The following is a 24,519-nucleotide window of genomic DNA, read 5'->3' as shown; positions in this document are numbered from 1 at the left end:
ACAGCCCCAGCGCTCTCTGAAAATCTTCAGCAGCCTTCATAAATGTTGCTGGTGCTGGTGTCAGCAGTGGGACTGTGATGGAGTGTATAAACTCATCCCTGTAGACAGGGGCGGAACTACCGGTGATGCTACCATTGCCATTTTGACCGGGCACAGCAGGTCATTCCCACAGGGGGGCCCAAGACTTCAGGTTGTATTTTTTTTTTATTATTAATTTTTTTATTTTATTTTTTATTTTTTTCCCAATTAATCCTTATCCATTCTAAAACTTTAATTGATTCCAATTTCCAGGGCAGGCACTGCAGCACAATTGCACAGTCACACTCACACACAAAACTTTATTTGATGTTTGTGACCTGCGGCTGCCCCGCATTCGGAACATCCTATTTCACTGCCACGCAGATAGGCTAGAGAGTCTGCCTCCTCCTGACTGACTGGTTGCACATGTATCTCATCAATCGTCTCATGACTGCACGTGCAGCCTAGTCAGTAGGAGTCGAGTCTGCAGTGGAACTGGTTTGGGTGTCTGCAGGCTAGCGCGGCTAGTGAGTGAGACCGGAGACGTTGACTGTGGAGACGTCTCTAGTGGCAGCATGCTGAGCTCAGGCTGAGGGAAGGTCGCGGGGGTCGGGGTACAGGGGCGTGAGTCTCACCAGTAATATTCTGAATCTGAAACAAAATATTCTCACGGGTGTTATCTGTGCTAGGGTATTATGGTTTGCAACAGTGTTAAGGGATTATGGTGCATCAGATAATTATACCTTGGTGCCTACTGTGTTTCAACAGACAAACTGCTCAGGTGAAACACTCTAATATGATCAGAGATGCACATGCTACAGTTACATGTAGATGCCCGTCTAACTATTGAGCTCAGTTACCGTCATTTAACCACCAGTGTGCAAGTGGTGATCTTCATTGGATCTCTGCTGGGTGAGCCCTAGGAATTTATGTGTCATTTGCTTTATAATGGGAGAAAAACACATTAAAGTTGCCAATCTTCCTCAAAAGGTCACTCAGCAGTTGAGATTTTTGCACCAGGGCCCTGAGGTTTCTAGTTACGCCTCTGCCTGTAGAAAGGGTTCATTTCTCTACAGGAAAAAGTTCTATACTGAAAGAAACAAAATGCTGTAAGGCTTGCTAGCTTACTGCTGAAAACATTATTATTAGTAACAGGCAGACAACAAGAAGCCAATTAGCAACAGCTGAGGCTAGTTAGAGGGCTATATAAGGCAGCTCTTGCAAGCAAGGTTAGATTGATTTGGATCTCAGACAGGGAAGTAGCAAGACACTATGAGAGTTTTGTTTAACCTGTATTAAAATGCCTAATGCGTTATCCTAAGGACTTGTAGGATTATATAAGTTGTGTGTTTTTTTTTCTGTTCTAAAACATATGACTTTGTATGTGTACTGTTTTTATTTTGCTTGTTTATAGAACAAAAAGGGTGGTTGTTTAACCCTTGAACTGCTGACTGAAAGTAAAGACTTGGCTTTAAAAGTGAAAACTTATTTTGCATCATTCTGTTCTTGCTTTACATTTCCTGACAAAGTCCACTCCATTACAGGGACTCACCTCTGTCCATAGCCTAATGGGGATTGCTGGGGCTGATGGTAAATTGTAGGTAAATTGATAATCCTAAAATCCTCCAACATTTGATATACTGCAAGATACTAGTGTACTTTCTTCTCTCGCACAATGTCTGTCTGTCTACCTATCTGTCTATTTATCTGTATATATATATATATATATATATATATAAACTTAATACAAATTCACAGCACTAAAAATGGAGAAAGGAATCTCACTGTTAGAAAAAATAAAATTATTACAAATAGGTGAACACACTCTTATTAGGTGCGAAGTGCAAAGTCTGTAGTGGTTAAAATATAAAATGCAGAGTAATAATGTTTCTGCTAGTAACCACACAATATATCAGCTGAGTTTGATAAACATATGTTATAATAGTCACCAATATGATACCACTACTTGTGGTGTTGCACAGATAACGAGTCCCAGTGATTCTCTTTTACTTGTAGTTCTTCTGTTTTATATTGCTGGTAGAAATTCCCCAGGTGCTGCTTGAATTTAAAACGTGTTGTAAACGTTCCTCTTGGCTGCTTGGTATCTGTAAAGATAAGACAAGCGCAACCCAAATTCAAGGTAGTAGAAATACTTTATTTCATAATCCCACTGCGCACATATATGAACTTAGAAGAGGGAAGATTCAAATATGTCTTTAGGTACAGTTCTTGGCTTTGTCTGATCCTTGTTATGCTTTGTAACTCAATCCAAGCCCTCTGTTAGAATGTACCGGATCCAAGGTAAAATGTACTGGCCTGGGTAAGGCAAAGGAGATATCACTCTCCAGCTGTCAGAGAAGCCTGTATAGTCAGCTGGAGAGTGATATCCCTTTTGCCTTACCCAGGCCAGTACATTTTACCTTGGATCTGGTACATTCTAACAGAGGGCTTGGATCGAGTTACAAAGGTTAACAAGGATCAGACAAAGCCAAGAACTGTACCTAAAGGCATATTTATATCTTCCCTCTTGTAAGTGCATATATGTGCGCAGCGGGATTATGAAATAAAGTATTTCTGCTACCTTGGATTTGGGTTGTGCTTGTATTTTATCTTTACAGATATACAGATATATATATATATATATATATATATATATATATATATATATATATATATATATAAACCAAAATTCATTAAAATTATGGGGGGAGATAAAAAACTGAAATTAAAATCCTCCATGTCTCAAAATTAAATCAATGTAAATATTTGCATAGGAAATTAGTACATCTAGGCAAGTAACCCCGCTTGCTTTCCCCCAGAAATTCTTAATATGCAATGTTTCCAATGCACAAGAAAATTGTGGGTAAGATATGCAAATTAGATATGCAAATTCTCAGGTTTTTTTGCTTCAAAAATACTGTTTTGACACAGCGATCCTTTTAAAACAGGATTATGACAGCAAACCAGAAATCACTCACTAGACAAGCCTGTTTCGTTCTTTTTGGAACTCATCAGTAGGAGATAGATTTCTGGTTGCTGCATTGGAAAAGCTATTTTCATGGTTAAACCAAAATTCATTAAAATTATGGGAGGAGATAAAAAACTGAAATTAAAATCCTCCATGTCTCAAAATTAAATCAATGTAAATATTTGCATAGGAAATTAGTACATCTAGGCAAGTATCCCCGCTTGCTTTTGAAGCAAAAAAACGGAGAATTTGCATATCTAATTTGCATATCTTACCCACAATTCTCTTGTGCATTGGAAACATTGTATATTAAGAATTTCTGGGGAAAAGCAAGCGGGGATACTTGCCTAGATGTACTAATTTCCTATGCAAATATTTACATTGATTTATATATATATATATATATATATATATATATATATATAAAATGTGTTTATTTAAAGTCTTTATTGCACAGTACCACATATCTATCATCTGTCTATTCTACTTGCATACCTATTCATCAAACTATAGAGATGACCACTGTTTCTGCACATTATGCCCTATTTCAGTGTAAAGATACTCAGTAATAATTATACACAAGGCCGGATTGGCCTAATAGGATACCAGGAGATTTATCGGTGGGCTGCAGCAGCTGGGGCTGGCCAACGGTGGTGCTGATAAATCATCTCTCTTGTTTTCTCCACGTATCTATACGTAGTAAGGTCAAAAGTATTTCCTTTTTATTTCGTAGACCGTGTACCATTTTAGTAGCCCTCTTTTAATGGTTTCTAGAGTCTAGTCAAGTAATACTGTGACACATTGTTTTGTCTTCTCCAGATCACACTATAGATAATACTTTTCACATAGTTACAAGGATTAATGGTTGCATTTAGGTTGTAGGGTGCCTAAATGACAACAATCTGGCATTTTTACAAAATACAAACTAATATAATTTACTTGTAAAAAAAATATTAGAGGAATTAAAATCCCTTTGAGAAAAACAAGAAGTGTGCTTTCTACTCACTCAACAAAAAATAGGATGAATCTTCAGTTTTTCCAGGGTTGCTTGTTATTCCCAATCCAACCCTGATTATGTGTTGTTGCAATGTGTTCATGTTCAGTGTATAAATATTTGGCATCATTATGCAGCAGAGAGATTACCATCAATGTATAGGCACCCATTACCATTATACAGGGCAGCCTTTTCTGTTTTTTAGTGTATGAACCCTCAGCATTATTATACAGTGCAGCATATATGTTATGTGTGTATAGGTACTCTGCAGTAATTATACAGTGCAGCATATATGTTATGTGTGTACAGGTACTCTGCAATAATTATACAGTGCAGCATATATCGTTATCAGTGTATAGGTACTCTGCATTATTATACAGTGCAGCATATATGTTATGTGTGTATAGGTACTCTGCAATAATTATACAGTGCAGCATATATGTTATGTGTGCATAGGTACTCTGCAGTAATTATACAGTGCAGCATATATGTTATGTGTGTATAGGTACTCTGCAATAATTATACAGTGCAGCATATATCGTTATCAGTGTATAGGTACTCTGCATTATTATACAGTGCAGCATATATGTTATGTGTTTACAGGTACTCTACATTAATTATACAGTGCAGCATATATTGTTATCAGTGTATAGGTACTCTGCATTAATTATATAGTGCAGCATATATTGTTATCAGTGTATAGGGACTCTGCATTATTATACAGTGCAGCATATATTGTTATCAGTGTATAGGTACTCTGCATTATTATACAGTGCAGCATATATATTATGTGTGTACAGGTACTCTGCATTAATTGTACAGTGCAGCATATATTGTTATCAGCGTATAGGTACTCTGCATTAATTATATAGTGGAGCATATATTGTTATCAGTGTATAGGGACTCTGCATTATTATACAGTACAGCATATATTGTTATCAGTGTATAGGTACTCTGCATTAATTATACAGTGCAGCATATATTGTTATCAGTGTATAGGTACTCTGCATTATTATACAGTGCAGCATATATTGTTATCAGTGTATAGGTACTCTGCATTAATTATATAATGCAGCATATATCGTTATCAGTGTATAGGTACTCTGCATTAATTATATAGTGCAGCATATATTGTTATCAGTGTATAGGGACTCTGCATTATTATACAGTGCAGCATATATGTTATGTGTGTACAGGTACTCTGCATTAATTATACAGTGCAGCATATATTGTTATCAATGTATAGGTACTCTGCATTAATTATACAGTGCAGCATATATTGTTATCAGTGTATAGGGACTCTGCGGTAATTATACAGTGCAGCATACATTGTTATCAGTGTATAGGGACTCTGCATTATTATACAGTGCAGCATATATGTTATGTGTGTACAGGTACTCTGCAGTAATTATACAGTGCAGCATACATTGTTATCAGTGTATAGGTACTCTGCGGTAATTATACAGTGCAGCATACATTGTTATCAGTGTATAGGGAATCTGCATTAATTATACAGTGTAGCATATTATGTTATCAGTGTATAGGTACTCTGCATTAATTATACAGTGCAGCATATATTGTTATCAGTGTATAGGTACTCTGCATTAATTATACAGTGCAGCATTTATGTTATCAGTGTATAGGTACTCTGCATTATTATACAGTGCAGCAAATATTATTATCAGTGTATAGGTATTCTGCATTAATTATACAGTGAAACATGTTTATTAGTGTATAGATGTCTTGAATTATCTTATTAACATAATAATAACATATTTATGCAATATTCATATGTAATAATGGCTTTAACTATGTTTTTACTGTAAATATTTCACATTCCAATGTTCTGCACACAGCAGAATATGTTTTATGTATTCATAAATAGATATTAATTTATATATATATATATATATATATATATATATATATATATATATATATATATATATATATATATATATCTGTATCTATATCATCTACTGTATATATAGGTATAGATATATATTGTACCAAAATATCATCAAATATATGTAGAAATATGTATTTATGAATAAGTAGAACATATTCTTCCATGTGAAGAACATTGGAATGTGAAATATTCATATTTACTTTTTAGCGCACTTAAGAATATGCTTTCGGGTTAGCACGCAAAGGTTAGGTTTTTCCATTTTTTTTTTTGCTCCATTGACTTCTATGGGGGAATAGATTAACACCCCTCGGGTTAGCACACAAGCAAAACATTTTTACTTTCAACTTGTATTTAGTGATGTCCCGAACTGTTCGCCTGCGAACGGTTCACAGCGAACATAGCTTGTTCGCATTCGCGTTTGTGGGCGAACACATGGCGATGTTCAATCCGCCCCTATGTGTCATCATTGAGGAAACTTTGACCCTTTATTTCACAGCCGCCTGACACATTAGAGCCAATCAACATCAGACACTCCCTCACAGACCCTCCCAGCTACTCGGAATCCGCCATTTTAGACTCATAACGACCTTGCTTTCTTAATGAGAGGACGTGTTGTCTTTTTGCTCCTGACATTAATAGGAAAAACATAGCTAGGCTAGTGTATTTACAGTCCAGAAGGACTCCACTCATCTCTGCTGCAAGCACAGCACCCCAAAAAGCCCTTTTTAGGGCTATATTTCATGCCGTTTTTTTTTTTTCCCGTTTTTTTTATTAGCATTTGCCTGGCTTTCAGGCTGTGTGTTTAAGGCTCACAGCATATGCTGTGACTACTGCCACCACTGATATCTCCCTAACAACATTAGTTTAAATTTAACTAACCAAAAAATTTAATTATTTTTCTAGTGTAATTTTTTTTCATTTTCTATCAGGCCAGTGTCACACAGCATATACTCTGGTTCATTGCTCTGTGCCAGCCAGCAGCCACCAGTGTTAATATCCGTTTATAACATTATTTTTAATTTTAAAAAAATATATATATATTTTGCTAGTGTAATCTAATTACATTTACTATCAGGCCTGTGTCTGTCAGGCTCACTCAGCATTAATATACCTCATTTTTTTCAGTCTTTTGGTTAATTGGTCTGTGCCAGGCAGCCACCCAGCACTCATATCTATTCTTCTTCACCTTAATTTTAATATAAAAAAAAAAAGTTTAAATTTGTTTGCTAGTGTAATCTAATATAATTTTCTATCCGGCATGTGTGTTTTGCTGACATACAGAGCCTACTTTGTTTACTTGCTGCCCTCCCTAGTCTATGAGCCACGACTCATATGTGTTTAACCTTTTTTTAATTCCCCCCCGAAAAAAATAATTTCAATAATTTTTCTAGTGTAATCTAATAGTATTTTGTATCAAGCGTGTGTGTATCTGACTTACAGAGCCTACTGTTTTTAATAGCTGCCCTTCCAGGGCTATCAGCCACGACTCATATGTATGTGCTTAACCTTTTTCTTTAAATTCCCAAAAAAAAAGTCTTTAAATCATTATGCTAGTGTAATCTAATTTTATTTTCTATCAGGCCTGTGTCTAACTGTCTATCTGACTTACACAGCATACTGTTGTTAATTGCTGCCCTACGTAGCAGCCAGCCAGTGCGACCACTCATAGAGTCATATGTGCATTGCACTTCTTAACATAATTTTAATATTAAAATCTAAAATTTTAAAATATTTTGCTAGTGTAATCTAACTTAATTTTCTATCAGGCCTGTGTTTTTGTCACTTACACAGCATACTGTGTTAAATTGCTGCCCTACCTACCATCCACGACTCATATCTGCCAGCCTGTGTGCCAGGCCCAACTAGCCAATTAGTGGCACCAATCACAATTCTTGTAACAGTATATAAAAAAATAAAAATCATAATTTTTTGGACTGCAAATATTCAGTCTCCTAGTGCCATTGAATTGCATTTACCTCCTGCCTGCCACTGCCAGCCTTTTGTGCCAGGCCGTCTAGCCAACTATTTACACCAATCATAATTGTTGTCACAGACAGTATAGTTACTAATTAAAATTAAAAAAAATGTGATTGTTGATCTTAATCCTCAGTTTGCTCGTGCCCTAGAATTGCACTTTTCTACTGCCTTCCAAGCCTGTGTGCCAGGCCTACTTGAAAAATATTTACACCAATCATATTTGTTGTGACAGTATTCTTAATAATTAAAAATTAAAATATTTGGTAATAGTTGTTGTGAATCCTCAGTTTGCTGGTGCCATTGAATAGCACTTTCCTCCTGCCTTGCAGCCTGCTGTGGGCCAGGCCCACCTAGCCAATTGTTGCCAGCAATCATATTTCTTTTAACAGTATTGCAAAAATTGTCAATCATCACTGTTTTGACTGTCAGTAATCAGTCTCCTAGTGTCCTTGAATTGCATCTACCTCCTGCCTGCCAGGCTTTTGTGCCAGGCCGTCTTGCCAACTATTTACACCAATCATAATTTTTTGTCACAGTATAGTTACTAAATAAAATTAAAAAATTCTTGATTGTTGATGATCTTAATCCTCAGTTTGCTCGTGCCCTAGAATTGCACTTTTCTACTGCCTTCCAAGCCTGTGTGCCAGGCCTACTTGAAAAATATTTACACCAATCATATTTGTTGTGACAGTATTCTTAGTAATTAAAAATTAAAATTTTTGTTAATAGTTGTTGTGAATCCTCAGTTTGCTGGTGCCAGTGAATTGCACTTTTCTCCTGCCTTGCAGCCTGCTGTGTGCCCGGCCCACCTAGCCAATTATTGCCAGCAATCATATTTCTTTTAACAGTATTGCAAAAATTGTCAATCATCACTGTTTTGACTGTCAGTAATCAGTCTCCTAGTGTCCTTGAATTGCATTTACCTCCTGCCTGCCAGCCTTTTGTGCCAGACCGTCTTGCCAACTATTTACACCAATAATAATTGTTGTCACAGTATAGTTACTAATTAAAATTAAAAAATTCTTGATTGTTGATTATCTTAATCCTCAGTTTGCTTGTGCCCTAGAATTGCACTTTTTTACTTCCTTGCAAGACTGTGTGCCAGGCCTACTTGAAAAATATTTACACCAATCATATTTGTTGTGACAGTATTCTTAATAATTAAAAATTAAAGTTTTTGGTAATAGTTGTTGTGAATCCTCAGTTTGCTGGTGCCATTGAATAGCACTTTCCTCCTGCCTTGCAGCCTGCTGTGAGCCAGGCCCACCTAGCCATTTGTTGCCAGCAATCATATTTCTTTTAACAGTATTGCAAAAATTGTCAATCATCACTGTTTTGACTGTCAGTAATCAGTCTCCTAGTGTCCTTGAATTGCATCTACCTCCTGCCTGCCAGCCTTTTTTGCCAGGCCGTCTTGCCAACTATTTACACCAATCATAATTTTTGGTCACAGTATAGTTACTAATTAAAATTAAAAAATTCTTGATTGTTGATTATCTTAATCCTCAGTTTGCTCGTGCCCTAGAATTGCACTTTTCTACTGCCTTCCAAGCCTGTGTGCCAGGCCTACTTGAAAAATATTTACACCAATCATATTTGTTGTGACAGTATTCTTAATAATTAAAAATTAAAATTTTTGGTAATAGTTGTGAATCCTCAGTTTGCTGGTGCCATTGAATAGCACTTTCCTCCTGCCTTGCAGCCTGCTGTGAGCCAGGCCCACCTAGCCATTTGTTGCCAGCAATCATATTTCTTTTAACAGTATTGCAAAAATTGTCAATCATCACTGTTTTGACTGTCAGTAATCAGTCTCCTAGTGTCCTTGAATTGCATCTACCTCCTGCCTGCCAGCCTTTTTTGCCAGGCCGTCTTGCCAACTATTTACACCAATCATAATTTTTGGTCACAGTATAGTTACTAATTAAAATTAAAAAATTCTTGATTGTTGATTATCTTAATCCTCAGTTTGCTCGTGCCCTAGAATTGCACTTTTCTACTGCCTTCCAAGCCTGTGTGCCAGGCCTACTTGAAAAATATTTACACCAATCATATTTGTTGTGACAGTATTCTTAATAATTAAAAATTAAAATTTTTGGTAATAGTTGTTGCGAATCCTCAGTTTGCTGGTGCCATTGAATAGCACTTTCCTCCTGCCTTGCAGCCTGCTGTGAGCCAGGCCCACCTAGCCATTTGTTGCCAGCAATCATATTTCTTTTAACAGTATTGCAAAAATTGTCAATCATCACTGTTTTGACTGTCAGTAATCAGTCTCCTAGTGTCCTTGAATTGCATCTACCTCCTGCCTGCCAGCCTTTTGTGCCAGGCCATCTTGCCAACTATTTACACCAATCATAATTTTGGTCACAGTATAGTTACTAATTAAAATTAACAAATTCTTGATTGTTGATGATCTTAATCCTCAGTTTGCTCGTGCCCTAGAATTGCACTTTTCTACTGCCTTCCAAGCCTGTGTGCCAGGCCTACTTGAAAAATATTTACACCAATCATATTTGTTGTGACAGTATTCTTAATAATTAAAAATTAAAATTTTTGGTAATAGTTGTTGTGAATCCTCAGTTTGCTGGTGCCATTGAATAGCACTTTCCTCCTGCCTTGCAGCCTGCTGTGAGCCAGGCCCACCTAGCCATTTGTTGCCAGCAATCATATTTCTTTTAACAGTATTGCAAAAATTGTCAATCATTACTGTTTTGACTGTCAGTAATCAGTCTCCTAGTGTCCTTGAATTGCATCTACCTCCTGCCTGCCAGCCTTTTGTGCCAGGCCGTCTTGCCAACTATTTACACCAATCATAATTTTTTGTCACAGTATAGTTACTAATTAAAATTTAAAAATTCTTGATTGTTGATGATCTTAATCCTCAGTTTGCTCGTGCCCTAGAATTGCACTTTTCTATTGCCTTCCAAGCCTGTGTGCCAGGCCTACTTGAAAAATATTTACACCAATCATATTTGTTGTGACAGTATTCTTAATAATTAAAAATTAAATTTTTTGGTAATAGTTGTTGTGAATCCTCAGTTTGCTGGTGCCATTGAATAGCACTTTTCTCCTGCCTTGCAGCCTGCTGTGAGCCAGGCCCACCTAGCCAATTGTTGCCAGCAATCACATTTCTTTTAACAGTATTGCAAAAATTGTCAATCATCACTGTTTTGACTGTCAGTAATCAGTCTCCTAGTGTCCTTGAATTGCAACTACCTCCTGCCTGCCAGCCTTTTGTGCCAGGCCGTCTTGCCAACTATTTACACCAATCATAATTTTTTGTCACAGTATAGTTACTAATTAAAATTAAAAAATTCTTGATTGTTGATGATCTTAATCCTCAGTTTGCTCGTGCCCTAGAATTGCACTTTTCTACTGCCTTCCAAGCCTGTGTGCCAGGCCTACTTGAAAAATATTTACACCAATCATATTTGTTGTGACAGTATTCTTAATAATTAAAGATTAAAATTTTTGGTAATAGTTGTTGTGAATCCTCAGTTTGCTGGTGCTATTGAATAGCACTTTCCTCCTGCCTTGCAGCCTGCTGTGAGCCAAGCCCACCTAGCCAATTGTTGCCAGCAATCATATTTCTTTTAACAGTATTGCAAAAATTGTCAATCATCACTGTTTTGACTGTCAGTAATCAGTCTCCTAGTGTCCTTGAATTGCATCTACCTCCTGCCTGCCAGCCTTTTGTGCCAGGCTGTCTTGCCAACTATTTACACCAATCATAATTGTTGTCACAGTATAGTTACTAATTAAAATTAAAAAAATTTTGATTGTTGATCTTAATCCTCAGTTTGCTCGTGCCATTGAATTGCACTTTTCTACTGCCTGCCAGACTGTGTGCCAGGCCCAACTATTCAATTAGTGCCAGCAATCATATTTATTTTAACAGTATTGCAAAATTTGTCAATCATCACTGTTTTGACTGTCAATCTGCAGTCTACTAGTGCCCTCCTTGAATTGCATTTTCCTCCTGCCTGCCTGCCTGTGTGCCAGTCCCAACTAGCCAATTAGTGCCACCAATCATATTTATTGTAACAGGATTGGAATTTCTGTTAATCATAACTGTTTTGACTGTGATTCTTCAGTCTCCTAGTGCAAACAATTTGTGATTTTTAAAACATCTGTCTTTTTTGTTGTTGTCAGTCTCACAGCGTATACTGTGCCCACTTTCACAGTGCCACCACTCAATTGGTGTAATAGTATTGTTAGTGTCCATTTAAAAAAAAATGACAGGCAGAGGTAGGCCACCACGCAGGTTCCGTGGTCGTGGTCGTGGTGCTGTGATTCCTTTAGACCCTACAAATATGCACATTGTTCAGACGCCGGGTGCCAGGGGGGACGCGAAAAGTTCTGAGGAGGACCTAGTTGAATGGCTAACACAGGACACCCAATCTTCTTCAGCTTCCGCTGCTAGTCCTCCTAACCTTGACGCACCATCTACGTCCAGCTGTGCTTTGGGCAGATCTCAAGTGACCAGTGCCACTCCCCCGCCTGTCGCCACCACCAACACTAGCACCACAGCCGCTTCACTTGATCTGTCACAGGAGTTATTGACACATCATTTGGAAGAAACGAGTGATGCGCAACCATCATTGACAGAGGATGTAGATAATAGTGATCAGTCTCAGTCAGGCAGCATTACCGACATGGAGGTACGGTGTGATGATGATGATGATGTTGTACCCGCTGCTGCTTCCTTCCTTGATGTTTCAGATACAAGTGAAGCGGTTGATGATGATGTGTCAGTGGATGTCACGTGGGTGCCTGCTAGAAGAGAAGAAGAAGAGGGGGAAAGTTCAGATGGGGAGACAGAGAGGAGGAGGAGGAGACGATTTGGAAGCATGGGGAGGTCGTCTCAAGGAGCTAGTGGCACAGTCAGACAGCATGCATTGTCACCAGGGGTCAGCCAGACAGCACGCCGACGCCCATCAACGCATGCTGTTGCCACCACCAGAATGCCGTCATCGCAGAGCTCAGCAGTGTGGCATTTTTTTTGTGTGTCTGCCTCTGACAACAGCGATGCCATTTGCAACCTGTGCCAAAAGAAACTGAGTCATGGGAAGTCCAACAGCCACCTAGGTACAACTGCTTTGCGAAGGCACATGGTCTCCCATCACAAAGGCTGATGGGAAGAACACATGAGTAGAAGCAGCACATAAAGTGAAAGCCGCCCTCCTCCTCCTGCTCCAGCATCTTCAGCCACATCAACCAGTGCTGTCCTCCTTGCCCCCTCTCAACCATCCTCCACTCAGTCTCTCTTACGTAGCAGTTCCTGGTCATCTGCCCACAGTCAGGTGTCTGTCAAGGACATGTTTGAGCGTAAGAAGCCAATTTCTCAAAGTCACCCCCTTGCCCGGCGTCGGACAGCTGGCTTGTCTGAACTCTTAGCCCACCAGCTTTTACCATACAAGCTGGTGGAGTCTGATGCTTTCAAAAAATTTGTATCTATTGGGACACCGCAGTGGAAGGTACCTGGCAGAAATTTCTTTTCACAAAAGGCAATCCCAAACCTGTACTCTGTTGTGAGAAAGGAAGTTATGGCATGTCTGGCACACAGCGTTGGGGCAAGGGTCCATATGACCACGGATAGCTGGTCTGCAAAGCATGGTCAGGGCAGGTATATCACCTACACTGCGCATTGGGTAAACCTGCTGACTTCTGACAAGCATGGAATGCGTGGCTCTGCAGAAGAGTTGGTGACACCGCCACGACTTGCAGGCAGGCCTGCTGCTACCTCCTCTACTCCTCCTACTCCATCCTCTTCCATATCCTCTTCCATAACCTCTTCCTCGGCTGAGTCCTCTTCAACTTCTGGGTCTTGCTCCACATCTATGGCACCCCCCCAGCTCCCCAGGTACTATGCTACATCCCGGGTATGGCAGTGTCAAGCCGTCTTGGGGTTGACTTGCCTGAAAGCGGAGAGTCACACCGCACCAGCACTCCTGACCGCCCTGAACCCACAGGTGGATCAGTGGCTGACTCTGCACCAACTGGAGATTGGCAAGGTTGTTTCTGACAATGGAAGTAATTTGGTGGCGGCATTGAAATTGGGCAAGTTGACACATGTGCCGTGCATGGCACATGTGTGTAATCTAATTGTACAACGATTTGTCCATAAGTACCCAGGCTTACAGGACGTCCTGAAGCAGGCCAGGAAGGTGTGTGGCCATTTCAGGCATTCCTACACGGCCATGGCGCACTTGTCCGATATCCAGCGTCGAAACAACCTGCCAGTGAGGCGCTTGATTTGCGACAGCCCGACACGGTGGAATTCAACACTCCTAATGTTTGACCGCCTGCTCCAACAAGAAAAAGCTGTTAATGAGTATTTGTATGACCGGGGTGCTAGGCCAGCCTCTGGGGAGCTGGGGATATTTTTTCCAAATTACTGGACGCTCATGCGCAATGCCTGTAGGCTCATGCGTCCTTTTGAGGAGGTGACAAACCTTGTCAGTCGCACCGAAGGCACCATCAGTGACATCATACCATTTGTTTTCTTCCTGGAGCGTGCCCTGCGAAGAGTGCTGGATCAGGCAGTAGATGAGCGTGAAGTGGAAGAGGAAGAGTTGTGGTGTCCATCACCCCCACAAACAGCCGAATCAGCATTGCTTGCTGGACCTGCGGCAACGCAGGAAGAGGATTGTGAGGAAGAGGAGTCAGAGGAGGAATGTGGCTTTGAGGAGGAGGAGGAGGAAGACCGAGCACAACAGGCATCCCAGGGTGCTCGTTGTTGTCACCTCTCTGGTACCCGTGGTGTTGTACGTGGCTGGGGGGAAGAAGATACCATCAGTGAGATCAGTGAGGAGGAGGAACGGGACATGATTAGCTCGGCATCCAACCTTGTTCAAATGGGTTCTTTCATGCTGTTGTGCCTGTTGAGGGACCCTCGTATAAAAAAGCTGAAGGAGAACGACCTGTACTGGGTGTCCACGCTCCTCGACCCCCGGTATAAGCATAAAGTGCCAGAAATGTTACCAGATTCCCGCAAGTCGGAAAGGATGGAGCATTTTAACAATAAATTAAAAACTATGCTTTACACAGCGTATAAGGGTGATGTCACAGCACCACGGGAATGTAACAGGGGAAGAGATGAAATTAATCCTCCTCCTCCCACGACCACGGCGGCAAGGACAGGACGCTTTCCTGACGTCTTGTTGATGGAGGACATGCGTACCTTTTTAACTCCCATGCACCATCAGAGCCTTTCGGGATCCAGCCTTAGAGAAAGACTCAACCGACAGGTAGCAGACTACCTAGCTTTAACTGCGGATCTCGACACTCTCAGGAGCGATGGACCCCTTGACTACTGGGTGTGCAGGCTGGACTTGTGGCCTGAGCTATCCCAATTTGCAATGGAACTTCTGGCCTGCCCCGCTTCAAGTGTCCTGTACGAAAGGACTTTCAGTGCAGCAGGAGGTTTTGTCACTGAGAAGAGAAGTCACCTAGGTCAAAAAAGCCTTGACTATCTCACTTTTATAAAAATGAATGAGGGCTGGATCCCAAAGGGACTGACATTGGGCGATACATTTGAATAAAAAAGGCCTGATGATGAGATGAGCTGGCTTGGGCTACAACTGGTACACAGGCTGGCCTTTTTTTTTTTAAAAAAAAGCCGGAGGACTTGCTTCACTTATCCACCAACAACTAGTGTTCAAGCCACAAGTTTTTAGGGCACTTTATAAATGTTTTCCAAACATCAATTTTTCTGGCCGCTGCTACAGCAGTTGCTACAACAATACCCAAACTTTTCAGTCATTTGTACATTCCTAATTTTTCTGGCCTCTGCTGCAGCTCTGTGGGTACAGAACTGAAATAAAAAAAAAAAGTCACATAACACTAGTGATTAAACTGTTACGAATTGTACAACTTAGCACACCACTCATATCTGGTGGACCATTAAATTGAACGCAAAATGCCACAAATTTGAAGGAGGAGGACCGACCAAGCATCTTTATCCGTCTCTTGGTTGCTCTAAATTATCTCCGTGTTCCATCTATGCCATACCTGTACTCTATTGTGCAAAAGGGTGGCATATGTGGTGTTTCATGCTGTTGTGCCTATTGCGGGTCGTGGCCCATGGTATAAAAAGGCTGAAGGAGAAGGACCTGTAATGGGTGGCCCATCAAATTTTTAGAAAAATGTTCCTGGTTCCTCTTAATTATCTCTGGCTTTCTAAAATGGATGCCATACCTGTACTCGCTTGTGCAAAAGGATGGCATATGTGGTGGTGTTTCCTGCAGTAGTTTCTGTTGAGGGTGCTGGACCCTCTTATAAAAAATCTGAAGGAGAACGACCTGGAGTGGGAGTCCAAGCATGGTTTTTAGGGCTATTTCACTTTTCCAAAAAATTATCTGTGGGTTTCTAAAATCAATGCCGTACCAGTACTCTATTGTTCAAAAGGATGTCATATGTTCTCTTTCCTGCTGGTATTTTGTTTGAGGGTCCTGGACCCTCTTATAAAAAGGCCTAAGGAGAAAGAGGTGTACTGGGTGTCCACTCAATTTTTTTTTCTATTTCACATTTGACCAAAATTATCTCTTGGTTTGTAAAATCAATGCTGTACCTGTACTCTATTGTTCAAAAGGATGCCATACGTCCTCTTTCCTGCTGGTGTTTTTTTTTATATTTGCTGATATTCAAAAAATAGACAAACAGTGCCTTAAAAAACACATTTGCAATATGGATTCACCAGAGCAAGGTCATTGCAAGTACTTCCCACGATAACAAAATTAAAATGCCACAACTCCGCAATCTTCCCCTTCACATTATTATTGTCACACTCCATTGTACTCCTATGCCCACCTCCCTGCTCTTGTTTTTGTTGAGGGTCCTGGAGCCTCTGCTAAAAAGGCCTATGGATAAATAAGTGTACTGGGTGTCTAATCAATGTTTTTTTCTATTTCCCGGGTCATATAAATGATCTCTGGGATTCTAAAATCAATGCCTTTCCTGTAATCTATTATTCAAAAGGATGACATATGTCCTCTTTCATAATGTTTTTTCTGTTGAGGCTCCGGGAGCCTCTTATAAAAAGGCCTAAGGATAAAGAAGTGTACTGGGTGTCCAATCAATGTTTTTTTCTATTTCCCGGGTCATATAAATGATCTCTGGGATTCTAAAGTCAATGCCTTTCCTGTAATCTATTATTCAAAAGGATGACATATGTCCTCTTTCATGCTGTTGTTTCGGTTGAGGCTCCGGGACCCTCTTATTAAAAAGAGGCCTGAGGAAAAATAAGTGTACTGGGTGTCTAATCAATGTTTTTTTCTATTTCCCGGGTCATATAAATGATCTCTGGGATTCTAAAATCAATGCCTTTCCTGTAATCTATTATTCAAAAGGATGACATATGTCCTCTTTCATGCTGTTGTTTCGGTTGAAGCTCCGGGACCCTCTTATTAAAAATGCCTGAGGAAAAATAAGTGTACTGGGTGTCTAATCAATGTTTTTTTCTATTTCCCGGGTCATATAAATGATCTCTGGGATTCTAAAATCAATGCCTTTCATGTAATCTATTATTCAAAAGGATGACATATGTCCTCTTTCATGCTGTTGTTTCGGTTGAGGCTCCGGGACCCTCTTATTAAAAAGGCCTGAGGAAAAATAAGTGTACTGGGTGTCTAATCAATGTTTTTTTCTATTTCCCGGGTCATATAAATGATCTCTGGGATTCTAAAATCAATGCCTTTCCTGTAATCTATTATTAAAAAGGATGACATATGTCCTCTTTCATGCTGTTATTTCGGTTGAGGCTCCGGGACCCTCTTATAAAAAAGGCCAGAGGAAAAATAAGTGTACTGGGTGTCTAATCAATGTTTTTTTCTATTTCCCGGGTCATATAAATGATCTCTGGGATTCTAAAATCAATGCCTTTCCTGTAATCTATTATTCAAAAGGATGACATATGTCCTCTTTCATGCTGTTGTTTCGGTTGAGGCTCCGGGACCCTCTTATTAAAAAGGCCTAAGAATAAATAAGTGTACTGGGTGTCTAATCAATGTTTTATTCTATTTCCCAGGTCATATAAATGATCTCTGGGATTCTAAAATCAATGCCTTTCCTGTAATCTATTATTCAAAAGTATGACATATGTCCTCTTTCATAATGTTTTTTCTGTTGAGGCTCCGGGAGCCTCTTATAAAAAGGCCTAAGGATAAAGAAGTGTACTGGGTGTCCAATCAATGTTTTTTTCTATTTCCCGGGTCATATAAATGATCTCTGGGATTCTAAAATGAATGCCTTAACTGTAATCAATTGTTCACAAGGATGCCATATGTCCTCTTTCATGCTGTTGTTTCAGTTGAGGCTCCAGGAGCCTCTTATAAAAAGGCCTAAGGATAAAGAAGTGTACTGGGTGTCCAATCAATGTTTTTTTTTATTTCACAGTTGCAAAAAAATTATTTATGGCTTTGTAAAATCTATGCCTTACCTGTCATCTATTGCTCAAAAGGATGCCATATGTCCTCTTTCCTGCTGTTGTTTTTGTTGGGGGTCCGGAACACTATTCTAAAAAGGCCGAAGGAGAACGACCTGTACTGTACTTGGTGTCCAATCATGTTTTTGTTTTCAATTTCACGGTTCATAATAAATATCGCCGTGTAACTAAAATCAATGCCATACCTGTACTCTGTTGTTCAAAAGGATGGCATATGTGGTGTTTCATTCTGTTGTGGTTGTTGAGGGTCGTGGCCGTGGGACAGCGTATAAAACGGCTGAAGGAGAACAATCTGTACAGCCTTGCTCCTCTTTTTAGGCAGGCCAGCTCTTTGCATACATGCCCACAGACTCTGTAACGCATGCCTCTTTTAGGGAGAGGTGCAGCCATAATGCAGGGTCAGAACCTCAGCCTGCAACTGTTATACTCAATTTTGCGAAAGGAAGTAAGCTTACCATGGTTCCCTGCACGCACGTATTGTTGTTATATTTTGGTGAGGGTAATCATGATGGCCATGTAGACCACCACCACTGAGAGTCCTGGAAGTAACAGGGATGAGATGAAAGAGCTAAGAATAGTAGAACTTGAAACAACAGAGTTAGCCATAGGTGTTAGTGCAAGACCGCTTGGCTTTTTTTTGGCTTTGGGTGCGGCTATTCATGCAGGCCATATAGAGCTGCCACCATTCGGTGTCGTATCAGCTATTAAACTAATAAGAACAGTACTACCAAAATACAGCCAATGAAGGGCCTTATGAAGATTGAGCCAAGGTTGGATTGTAGTATTTGGTTAGGCTAATCATGATGGCCATGTAGACCACCACCAAGAGTCCTGGAAGTAACAGGGATGATGAGATGAAAGTGCTAAGAATAGTACTACTTGAAACAACATGGTTAGCCATGGGTGTTAATCCAAGACCGCTTGGATTTATTTTTGTATTGGGTACGGCTAATCATGCAGGCCATATAGAGCTGCCACCATTCGGTGTTGTATCAGCTATAAAAATAATAAGAACTGTACTATCAAAATACAGACAATGAAGGGCCTATGAAGACTGAGCAAAGGTTGGATTGTAGTATTTTGTTCAGCTAATCAGGATGGCCATGTAGACCACCCGTAACAGGGATGAAAGTGCTAAGAATAGTACTAATTGAAACAACCGAGTTAGCCATGGGTGTTAGTCTAAGACCACTTGGCTTTTTTTGGGGTTTGGGTGCAGCTAATCATGAAGGCCAGATAGACCTGCCACCATTTGGTGTTGTAACAGGTATTAAACTGCAAAGAACAGTACTACTTAACACAACCTACTAACCATGGGTCCCAGAGCATAGGTTTGGTTATTATATTTTGTAAGGGTAATGATGCAGGCCATATAGACATCCACCGATAGGGTGAGTATGAGTAACAGCTATTAAAATGCGAAGGACATTACTAATTAACACAACATAGTTACCATGGGTCGTAGACCAAGAGCAGATGTCTTATTATTATATTTTGTATGGGTAATCATCCAGGCCGTATAGACCTCACCAAATAGGGGGAGTTACAGAGATTAAAGTGCTAAGAATGGTAGTACTTAAAACACAACCTAGTTAAAATGGGTACCAGACCGCATGTCTTATTATTATATTTTTTCAGGGTAATCAGGCAGGCCATATAGAACACCCCCGATAGGGGGGGGAACAGGGATTAAAGTGCTAAGAAAAGTACTAATTAATACAAGCTAGTTGGGTCCAAGAACGCATGTTTTATTATTAGACTTTATTAGGGTAATTATATATCTAACAAATCTATCTATTTCTCTTCTATCGATTCTATCTAACTATCAATCTATGTATATCTATCTATCCTATCTATCAATCTATCTTCTGTCCGGGATGTTTTGAGACAGCCACTTTGGGAATGTTAGTTGATTTAGGTCCATTATGGCTTAAAAACAGACTCTGCATAAACTATGTAATTTTCCATGGGAGTTTTGCCAGGGATCCCCCTCCAGCATGCGACAGTCCAGGTGTTAGTACCCTTGAAACAGCTTTTCCATCACTATTGTGGCCAGAAAGAGTCCTTGTAGGTTTTAAAGTTCGCCTGCCTATTGAATTCAATGGCGGTTTGCGCGGTTCGCGGGTTTGCGAACAATACCGGAAGTTCGAGTCCGCCGTTCGCGAACCGAAAATTTTAGGTTTGCGACATCACTACTTGTATTATGCTTACATCAAGCGCAGTTAGCGTACCAAAGGGAGCACTAAATAGCAATCCACTCGTAATGTAGCCCAAAATGTATAGGGCAAAACCTATGTGATTTATGTGCGCAAACCCAAAAGGAGTACGCTAATTATTTGTTTCTTTCATGATTCAGATAGAGCATATCAATTTTTTTTATCAATCCTGTTATAATTTTTTTTACTCCTTTTATCAATTTACTCCTATTAATAATATTATCCTTTATTTGAAAAGCAGGAATGTGAGCTGTCACATTTATGGTTCAGCACCTGGATAGAACTTGCTGATTGGTGGCTAAATGTAGCCACCAATCAGAAAGTGCGCTAGACCTACAGTGCAAAACCCAAAGCACATTACCCATATTTTATATTCCAATGTTTTCCACATAGAAAAAAAGTACTTTTTATTTTTAAATATATATATATATATATATATAATGTTAATGTAAAATACATATCTATCTATCTATCTATCTATCTATCTCTATCTATAAACACATACATACATACATACATGTATAGGTATATATATATATATATATATATATATATATTTAATAGAAAAATAAAATTTTCCTGTATGTGAAGAACTTTGGAATGAGACATATTAACTCCTTTTTGGGTAGCACTCAAGCGATAAGTGTGAGGTTTTTTCTTCTGCTCTCTCTATAGAAGACTATGGAGAGAAAAAGTTAGCGTGGTTGTGATATCTGTGGTCCTGGAGTTTGCGTGCATTGGGTTTGGATCACGCACAAAAGTTTTACTTTCAACTTGTAATACAAGCGCTAACCAGCACACAAAAAAAGATTACTTTTAGCGGTCTTTACTCTCGAGTGGGAGTGCAAAATACAGCTCTACTTGTAATCTAGCAATATATATTTAAAGCAAGTTTATCTAAATAAATTTGGCATGTTCTTTTCTTTTTAGAAAAAGATGCACAGGATGATAATATCCTATAGAAGACAGTAGTCATGACATATACATATATATATAATTTTTTTATTTAGACTTTGTGAAGAACACAATTCCTTCTTTTTTTTTTTAGTGCACCTCTTGCTTAGCACAACTTCAGGTTAGTGCTTGAGCAAAAGGGGGATATTTATCAAAGGTCTGGTGGACCTGATCCGACAGAGCGGATCAAACATGCCAGACCTCGCTGGATGCGGAGAGCAATACGCTCTCCATATTCAGCATTGCACCAGCTGCTCTTGTGAGCTGCTGGTGCAACGCTGACCCCTCCAGATTTGGCCGCCAGCAGGGAGGTGTCAATTAACCCGATCGTATTCGATCGGGTTGATTTTCGGCGATGTCTGTCCGCCTGCTCAGAGCAGGCGGATACGGTTATGGAGCAGCGGTCTTTAGACCGCTGCTTCATAACTGCTGTTTCTGGCTCACCAGCAGGCTCACCAGAAACACGGACCCTCAAGCTCCATCCAGAGCTTGATAAATTGGCCTCAAAGTCAGAACCTGAGATTTGTAGGGCACCCCACAGAAGTCTATTACGTGATGGATTTAGCGCAGCCACATTATCAGACCTCCAGATGTTGGTATTCTCTAGGCTTCTGCTGGAGCGATACATTTTTACTTTCTAATAGTAATAGGGAAGTAAAATGGGAGCACTAAGATTGCACTCTAGCGATGTTAGCAAACCATAGTACTAACATCTTCACACCCTACTTGCAATCTACGCTTATATGTGTAACCTGTCTGACAAGAAGATAATATTGTAAAGAGGGGTCGATCACAGATCTTTAGAAAAACGTATCAAATTATTTATTTTCAAAAATCCCTATAGACTTTAATAGAGATTTTCTGTAGCAAACCATTTGAGAAGTTATTCTAAAGGATTGCAATCGATCCCCAGGTGAGCAAACAAAAGTAAATACTATGATAATACTATCAGACAAAACTATTCATTTGTAAAAAAGGGGGTGTCTACCTCACCTTTTATAGCTAGTGTTTTGCTTCCAGCTGTATCCAAGGACTCATGTTCCCAGGTTGCCTGCACAGAAAATGATGGATCTTTCATGTGGTCCTCTGGAATTTTGACTTCAGAACAAACATTTAATGTTCCATCAGTGTTTTTTTGTTTTTTTTCTATGGCTGGTATTGTTTTATGAAGATTGCCTGCTTTACGTGTCCAGCTGATGTTTATATTTGTGGGATAAAACTTCTGTAGCGTCAAGGAATAGAGAATCTCCCCATAAGGAGAAAGAGAGGATTTTACAGGTTCTAGAATCTGAGGTTTTCCTGAAAAACAAACCATCCATGCATGAGAGAGATAAATGAGATATTTTCCTTACTGAATGATCCTTGTTTTATTTGTTGATATAAATACATTTATTTTTGTAATTACTTCACTGCAAAATACTTTAAAAATTTTCCTTTTCTAGAGTCAACAGAAGCTACTTTATGAATCACAAATAATCTGGACATTTATTGGCACAACACGTTTGAACAAAAATACTATGTTTTCCCAGACCTCTATATCAATTTGTTTTTGTTACTAGTTTACTTAATTTAGCTATTTATTGGGTTGTCTCATTCCATATTAAAAAGGGATAGAAGCCATATGTACTCAGTACTCATCACTAAATACAAGTTAATGACATACAGAGGGGCCAATGTATCAAAGTGCAAAAGGACATGATCCGATGTAGTTCCCCTGTAACTCTAATGATAAATTTACCCATTACAGTAAGTTTCTCTGTAACTCTAATAATAAACTTACCCATTACAGTAAGTTTCCCTGTAACTCTAATGATAAACCTAACCATTACAGTAAGTTTCAATGTAACTCTAATGATAAACCTAACCATTACAGTAAGTTTCAATGTAACTCTAATGATAAACCTAACCATTACAGTAAGTTTCCCTGTTACTCTAATGATAAACTTACCCATTACAGTAAGTTTCCCTTTAACTCTAATGATAAACTTACCCATTACAGTAAGTTTCCCTGGTACTCTAATGATAAACTTACCCATTACAGTAAGTTTCCCTGTAACTCTAATGATAAACGTACCCATTACAGTAAGTTTCCCTGTAACTCTAATGATAAACGTACCCATTACAATAAGTTTCCCTGTAACTCTAATGATAAACTTACCCATTACAGTAACTTTCCCTGTAACTCTAATGATAAACTTACCCATTACAGTAAGTTTCCCTGTAACTCTAATGATAAACTTACCCATTACAGTAAGTTTCCCTGTAACTCTAATGATAAACTTACCCATCACAATACGTTTCCCTGTAACTCTAATGATAAACTTACCCATTACAGTAAGTTTCCCTTTAACTCTAATGATAAACTTACCCATTACAGTAAGTTTCCCTGTAACTCTAATGATAAACTTACCCATTACAGTAAGTTTCCCTGTAACTTTAATGATAAACTTACCCATCACAATACGTTTCCCTGTAACTCTAATGATAAACTTACCCATTACAGTAAGTTTCCCTTTAACTCTAATGATAAACTTACCCATTACAGTAAGTTCCCCTGTAACTCTAATGATAAAATTACCCATTACAGTAAGTTTCCCTGTAACTCTAATGATAAACTTACCCATTACAGTAAGTTTCCCTGTAACTCTAATGATAAACTTATCCATTACAGTAAGTTTCCCTGTAACTCTAATGATAAACTTACCCATTACAGTAAGTTTCCCTGTAACTCTAATGATAAACTTACCCATTACAGTAAGTTTCCCTGTAACTCTAATGATAAACTTACCCATTACAGTAAGTTTCCCTGTAACTCTAATGATAAACTTACCCATTACAGTAAGTTTCCCTGTAACTCTAATAATAAACCTACCCATTACAGTAAGTTTCCCTGTAACTCTAATGATAAACTTACCCATTACAGTAAGTTTCCCTGTAACTCTAATAATAAACTTACCCATTACAGTAAGTTTCCCTGTAACTCTAATAATAAACTTACCCATTACAGTAAGTTTCCCTGTAACTCTAATGATAAACTTACCC

The 24,519-nt window shown here is 39.1% G+C and overlaps 1 protein-coding gene across 2 annotated transcripts in view; it reads right to left on the bottom strand.

Moving 5' to 3' along the window:
• The window catches only part of LOC128642298 (uncharacterized), a 131,015-nt gene that overhangs the window by 93,142 nt on the left and 13,354 nt on the right, over positions 1-24,519 (bottom strand). For both annotated transcript variants that reach the window (XM_053695017.1, XM_053695015.1), the window contains exon 2: positions 22,471-22,776. In XM_053695017.1, coding sequence (XP_053550992.1) covers positions 22,471-22,776 — 306 coding nt within the window. The remainder of the gene's footprint in view (positions 1-22,470; positions 22,777-24,519) is intronic.

This window comes from Bombina bombina, chromosome 11 (genome assembly GCF_027579735.1).
Source record: "Bombina bombina isolate aBomBom1 chromosome 11, aBomBom1.pri, whole genome shotgun sequence".
Taxonomy (NCBI): domain Eukaryota; kingdom Metazoa; phylum Chordata; class Amphibia; order Anura; family Bombinatoridae; genus Bombina; species Bombina bombina.
The sequence above is the reverse complement of the archived record's forward strand: the minus strand, read 5'-3'. Positions and strand labels throughout refer to the sequence as shown.